The sequence below is a fragment of the Monodelphis domestica genome, chromosome 4 (genome assembly GCF_027887165.1).
Source record: "Monodelphis domestica isolate mMonDom1 chromosome 4, mMonDom1.pri, whole genome shotgun sequence".
NCBI classification, from domain to species: domain Eukaryota; kingdom Metazoa; phylum Chordata; class Mammalia; order Didelphimorphia; family Didelphidae; genus Monodelphis; species Monodelphis domestica.
Genome location: NC_077230.1, coordinates 317,747,673 through 317,755,116, shown reverse-complemented (window position 1 = coordinate 317,755,116; position 7,444 = coordinate 317,747,673). Strand labels below are relative to the sequence as shown.

The 7,444-nt window shown below is 39.2% G+C and overlaps 1 protein-coding gene across 1 annotated transcript in view; it reads right to left on the bottom strand.

Moving 5' to 3' along the window:
• Positions 1-3,596: 3,596 nt before the first annotated feature.
• LOC100028289 (guanylate cyclase soluble subunit beta-2-like) overlaps positions 3,597-7,444 on the bottom strand; it is a 75,148-nt gene continuing 71,300 nt past the window's right edge. The window contains exon 14 of the mRNA XM_007495402.2: positions 3,597-7,108. Within this exon, the coding sequence (XP_007495464.2) occupies positions 6,963-7,108 (146 nt within the window). The 3' untranslated portion in view covers positions 3,597-6,962. The remainder of the gene's footprint in view (positions 7,109-7,444) is intronic.

Sequence of the window (7,444 nt, the reverse complement as noted above, 5' to 3'; positions counted from 1 at the left end):
ATGGACTAGAGTGCACATACATGTAGAATATCTAAATGAGGAGGGCATTTGGGGACATTAAGAATTAGTCTTTCTCTTCAGCACCCATTGACTCTTAGCAGGTGTTTACTTTGAGGCTGCAGATGGGGAGGAAGATTGAAGTAATGCCTGCAGGCCCTGGGCATGCATATGGGAATTACAGCAAATCTCACCAAAACTGGGACTTCATAGGTACAACAAAAGAGGTGGAAACAGTATTTCAGAGGACTTTTCTCTAGCTGTACAGGTTCTCAATGATTCTTAAGGTTCAAGTCAAATATTTCCCGAGTGGCTGCTCTGCTCAGCACTGAGGATGCTGGAAAGTTTAGCTCAGGTGTGGTTTCTGACCTCCTGAAACTTACAGTTTAGACATACAAAGGGATAAGTCTAAAACAAACATACAAGGCAACATATAAGAGAGGAGTAAGCAAAGTCCCAAAGTCGGGAAGTTCATTACTGACTAGAGGATCTGGAAAGACAACCAAAGTTATACTTCAAATCCTGACACCCTCTGCCTTCCTCATCTTAAAAATGAGCTGGAGGAGGAAATGACAAACTACTCTAATATTTTTGTCAAGAAAACCCAAACAGGGCCATGAAGTGTTAGATGTGACAGAACAAAAACCATAACTTAGCTCAACCGAGAAAGAGGACTCTAGCTCTCCCGACTGATACTTAAAGGATAACATGAATGGATGGAACTTTGGATTCTCTACTTCAAAGAATGAGGCAAGGAATCAGAAAGGGTCAAGTCTCAGGATGGCTCAAGTTTAGTTCTGTGACTTCAACATAAATTGTTTCTGCTTCTTGGCCTCAGTTTCCTCATCTGTAAATGGACTGACCAGTCTTTAAAATCTCTTCTATCTGTATGATGTTATATTTACACTTCCCCAATCTAATCAACTCACTGAAACGGCATGAATGTATATATGTACTTCTTTAATAACAAACACATCCCTCATGCAATCAATTAATCAACAGGCATTTATAAAGAGCTTCCTATGTCCAGGCACTGTGATAGGTTCTGGAATTACAAAGACAAGTGGAAAACCTTTGGAGATTTGAATGGAAAATATAGAGATACAGTTGTTTAATCAGATGCCATTAGTTCTAGAATTTCTCCAGGGTCCTGAAGACTCCTGTGAAGTTCTTATATACAGAAGATATATAAATGAAATCTCTATATATGAAGTCTATATTTACAGAAGATATATATGAAGTCTGTATGAATAGAAGATGTATATTTGAAGTCTATATATAGAGAAGATATATACATATGAAGTCTATATAAAGGTATCTATATATGAAGTCTCCAGATGTATATATGAAGTCTGTATACAGAAGATATATATGAAGTCTCTCTCTCTCTCTCTCTATATATATATATATACAAAGTCTATATATATATACAGAAGATATATATATACATATATATATTAAGTCTATATGAATAGAAGATATATATTTGAAGTCTGTATAGAGGGAGGTATATATGAAGTCTCCAGATGTATATATGAAGTCTATCTACAGAAGATATATTTTTGAAGTCTATATATATATGAAGTCTATATTTACAGAAGATATATATGAAGTCTGTATATATACAATGTCTATATATACAAAAGATATATATGTGTGTGTATACACACATGTTGACATGTGTGTACATCATATGTGTGCATATGTATTATAAAGGCAAAAAGATACATTTAAAACTACTTTGAAGCTTTAAGTTTGTAAATGGGGGCATCAAAACAAAATCCAGATGCCTTGCGAAGTATTTGCCTGTGTTTGAATGCACATTTTAATAGGTTTTCTGATGCCTCTGTTACAAGGATGAGTTAAGTGATCTTGTTGACATGTCATTATCACATTTTGAAGTTAAACAGCTATAGGATCTATGAACTCTCATCACACAGTTAATTACTTCTGGATTTTTTCATGCTCTTGAAACATATTCTATTTATTTAAAAATCCCCCGAGAGCCATGGGCTGCCTTTGTCACCGTGGCATGGCCAGTGGTGTAAAACCTCTCTGCATCTGTCAGATTTCTCCATGTGAAGCCTAATTGCCTAATTTCCATTTGAAAGTAGTTCCCTGACATTAAAACGACATAGACCCACCAATGATCACAATGATTTCCTGACACCTACAAGGGAAGGGAGGGGGAGGGCTGAATAATTCAGTAATAAATATGTGTACAAAATGAAGCTTTGCCTTCAGAAGGAGCAAGTCTGAATTTATGGCTGTAGATGAAGTGTTCCTCGGGAGAGAAAAAAATACCAATAAAAAGAAAAGGGAGAAAAGGAGAAAGAAAAAGAATTGAGTGGATTAGCATCAGCGTGAGTCTTTGGGGGCCAGATGGCTCACTGTGGAAAGAGAGCTTTCTCCTGCTTTATTCCAGTAACCCTGACTAGCAAGTTGTAAGCCTGCTAACAGAGGAGAGAAATGATCTCATTCCTTAGGCCAGCGCATGTTTCTTCTTCCCTCTCTCTTGCACAAGTTGGACTGAAGGAAATCTGGAAAAGGGAGAGTGAGAGAGACAAGAAGGGGGCAGGGGGAGAGGCAAGGGGAAAGGGGAGGTTGTCGAAACGCATGAACAACTCTTCTTCTGGCCATGGGGGAAGACCACAGACCCAAGCCAAGACTGAGCAAGGCTGAAACAAGTCCTGATGTCCAGAAAGGCTAAAACAGTGACAGAAGGGAAGGAGAGGGAGAGGAGAAAATACAAGGAAAATGCCAACTTTTTTGTTAACCTTGACTTTTATCATTTAATAACATGGAAAAGCCTGCCTTAGAGCAAAGACTGGAGCTAGGGCATAGGGAGTGGCGGGGCAATGCCTTCAATTCATTTCCTTGTATGAGGGGCCTGAAGGGTGTTTCAGGGTGCTAAAAAACCATTATGTCCATGTTTCCAGATAGGCTAGGGGTATTGGTAATAATCTGTGGACTGTTAAGCCACCCTGGAGGGGGCAGGGCATGGCAATGAAAGATATTTGACCAGCCATCTGTTTGGAGCTGTGTCTCCAAGGCAGCAGGGATAATGGCCTCAGGCACAGAGAAGTGATGGCAATTTCTCATTGCTGGGCGAACTGAACAGAGTACAGCTCCAAGATGGGGAGGCATAACTTCCACAAAGGCTCCAAAGTCAGTGTCTGAACCTCAATCAGTCTTCTGGGCAGTGAGATCACTGTTCTCAAACAAAACCTTCTATTGAGTGTGGTGAAGAGTTTCTGCCAGAAGCAAAGGTAGAACCTTCAGCATAGGAGAGAAAGATAGATGGGTGGATGTTTATGTTGCTGCTTAAAGATTATGGAAGACCAAAGAGATGAATGACTTTCCCACGTACTAATCTTTCCTTGAGGTAAATGTTTATAGACCTTCTTTGCAGAAGAGTCATAACCGTTCCACTTCAAAAAATCAGCCCTTAAAAGAAATAAAAGGGTTCCACAGTGTAGGTTAAATTAGGAGTCTTAAATAAGAGAGCATCTTTTAATAATTTATGTTTTAATGAGTAGAGTTGTTACTTAATATAATCCATTTAAGCCAGAGAAAAGAAAACTTCTAGCAGCTTTTAACAATGAACAATTTAATTAAAATAGAGATAGTAAAAAGATATAGTAAAATGAATATAGTAAAGGAGAAAAATATAGGAAAGAAGTAGAGAAAAAATTTCTAATGTCTATACTAGTTATCCTATAATTACCTATTACTACCTTTAATTACTACCTAAAACTTCCTGTTTCTACCTATAACTGTCTATAACTACCACTAATAACAACCACCCCACAAAGTTCCAACCCAATCCAGCCCAATCAAACCAACCCAATCAATGTTTAATCCAACCCCAATTAGGTCTGTCAACAAAGACCAGCCACCTTCCAAAAAAATTCAAGAAAGAACAAAACCTAACAACCCAAACCAAAAGCCAAACCCCAAAAGCCGAAAAGTGCTCTCAGTAAGCTCAGGCCTGCCTTTATATTCTAGCAACTAAATGCCAGCCACCAACCCAACACACACCCAGCAGCTAACTTCCCTGCAACTGCCAGCCCTAGCTGTCAGCAATTGTCAGCCCTACCAACTGATGCTGGCAGTTTTATACCCTTTTTCTGCCTCACTTCCTGCCTTTATGGTTCCTCCTTCTTGTCGCTATGGTTTCTCCTTCCTGTCTCTATGGTTTCTACTTTCTGTCACTGTGGACTGGTTAATCCCTGCACATCTCAATGGTAAGAGGATCTCCAGGTCCCTCATTAAATTAAAAAAGGAATAAAGAATTCCTTTTTACAACAGAGGGAGACAGAGTTCATGAACCCTCCTTTTTGTCAGGATTTCCTGGGAATCATAACAAGGCTGGGACAAACAGGACTTATTCATTTTCAAAATGGCCATTTCTCATTCTTCATCCCTCTTGACTTCTGCAGTCTTTGAAACTCTTGATCAATCTTTCCTCCTTGATACTCTCCTCTCTTTAGGTTTCTGTGGCCCCACTCTATCCTGATTTTTCTCTACCAATCTGATCATTTTTTCTTAGTCTCCATTGCTGGATCTTCTTCTAAGTCATTCTTGTTAATGGTGGGATGCTTCCCAAAGCTCTGTCCTGGATCATCTTCCCTTCTCCTGCTAAGTTATTTCACTTGGTGATCTTATCAGCTGCCATAGATTAAAATATAATTGCTATCCAGATTCTCAGATCTTCTTTTCTAGCCCTAACCTCTCTCTGGACCTAGAGTCTCACATCTTCAACTGCCTATTACATACCTTGAACTGAAAATCCCATAGATATCTTAAACTCAACACATCCAAAACCAAAGTCATTCTCTTTTGCCCCCAAACCTCCTCTCTTCTAAATTTCCCTATTACTGTTGAGGGTACCACCACTCTCATGTCACTTAGGCTTACAATCTAGGTGCCATCCTCAACTCTTTACTCTCTCTCACTCTCCAGTATCCAATCTGTTTCCAAGTCTTATTGATCTTACTTCTGTAGTATCTTTCATACATGTCTCCTTCTCTCCTTTGACACTGTCTCATTATCACAAATGAGCAGAGGCCCCATAACCTCAAGTCTGGACCATTGTACTGGTCTACAGTAGACAGCTTGGTCTTTTTCCTCAAGTCTTTCCTTATTCAAGTCCATCTTCCACTCAGGTTTCAAAATGAGCTTCCTAAATTGTAGATCTGACTATGTCTTCTTCCTGCTATTTGAGAAATTGGGGAATGGCTGAACAAATTGTGGTATATGTTGGTGATGGAATACTATTGGGCTAAAAGGAATAATAAAGTGGAGGAATTCCATGGAGACTGGAACGACCTCCAGGAAGTGATGCAGAACGAGAGGAGCAGAACCAGGAGAACATTGTACACAGAGACTGATATACTGTGACACAATCAAATGTACTAGACTTCTTTACTAGTAGCAATGCAATGACCCATGACAATCCAGAGGAATTATGATTATATGTAATTTCAGTAGCTCCCTATCACCTTCCAGATCAAAAACGAAATCCTTTGTTGAGTAAAGCCCTTCTTTATTTGGCTCTTCTGGCCTTTCCAGTGTACTTATCCCTTATTTACTCTTGCATACTGTAAAATATAGTGACTATGGCCTCCATTCTGTTCCTCAGAAAAGACAGTACATCCCCCAACTCCATATATTTCCACTGGCTGTCTCCCATACCTGGAATACTTTCACTCTTCATCTCCTAGCTTCCTGGCTTCCTTCAAGTCACAGCTAAAATGTACAAAGAAGCCCTTCTCAGACTCCTTAATGCTAGGACCTTCCCACTGTTGATTATCTCTAATTTTTCCCATATATAGTTTGTTTGTATATGATTGTTTGTATGTTGTCCCTCCCCCCACCCCCAATAAGACTAGGAGCTCCTTCAGGGCAGGGTTTGATTTGTGCCTTTATTTGCAACCCCAGCACTTAGGACAGTACCTACCTGGGACATAGAAAGTATATAATAAATGCTTATCAAATGACTGACTTCCCAGGTCACTGATACTTAGAGAGTGTAAAAACTCAATATATGTGTATTCCTTCAGCATCTAGAAATCACAACAGTTATTAATTATCCTATCTGCTCAACTGATTGCCCTGATTCGGTCATAGGCTATACTAACACCATGATTTGAGGGGTAGTTTGGCCGTTTGCCCCAGGTGCCCCAGGTGGAAACAGTGCTGTGGAGGAGACATGGACCCGTTTATGTAAAACAGGCACCCAGCCAGCTACAGGATACTTTGTTTCCTAAATCTTTGCTAACTCGGCAAAACAATTTCTGCTTCTTTTCTCATATTTTATTTTCAGAGCATCTCTCGGGCATTGTTTTTGTTCCATTGCCTCACTTTTTCCAAACCAGGGCTGGGAAAGAACATTATTTACTCTACAGAATCTGGCTGGGCTCAGTTTACATCACGTGTTTACTATTAGCTGGTTTACAAACTGACTGTTGGACCTGGGTCTTTCTCATGCAGCAACCTATCTCAACTATTAATCCAAATCACATCAGAAAAGGAATTTCAAACACTATGCCTTCAGTATCAGTACATTTTAAGAATAAATGCCTCAACCTTTTATTCAGGAGAAAACTTCTATGGAAATCCTACAAGTGACAGGAGGAAAACAATGTCTTTTTTTCTTTCCAGGAGAAGAGAGGGAAATGAGCCATAACATCTCAAAATATAATTTGGGACATCGGATAAGTATTTGGAGCTTGAAAATTCGGAGCTCCAGTTTTGAATTTAAAATTTAGGAGTGAATTTTCCTAAGCTTGCAGGATTTGGGTTTCATTTCTTAACTTTTACTTCCAAAGAAAGAGGAAGAGATAAGGCATAAGACTGTTGAACTGAAAAGTTAAAAGGCGTTACTTGTCTGTCACTAAAGTACTTGAAAGTAAAAAGCAACAAGTTGGAGGGGGAAAGAGAAGTCATGGATCATTGTCCTATTACAACAAAATACAAAAACTTGATTCCATATTGTCATGGCCGAAGTGATTTGTCTTGGTTTGATCAGAAGACTGCCTCTCATTGCTTCTTTCCTTGGAGTCCTCTCCCTTGACATTGGTCTCCTTACATGATGATCCATCATAGACTAAAATAAAACAGAGGTGTGGGGAAAAAAATCAGTCAACTCTTAAAGCAGTGAGCATAACTATCCCATGAGGAGCACGATGCCAAAACTATTGCTGGTCTTCCTAGGATTTCACATTTTCTTGGGAGAGAACGTTTTCATAGCCAAGGTTGATGGGCCCCATCCATGGTAATTCTATTAGATCGATTTGATATCTTGTTAATGCAATATCTTTTTCTTGGAAAAGTCTCCCATCATTTCATTTGTCAACTCTCAATTTAATGAAAAGGAATTTCAAGATATAAACAGGCTGACTAGTTAACCTGTCTATAAGGAAGGATTGGGGTATTGAGGGAC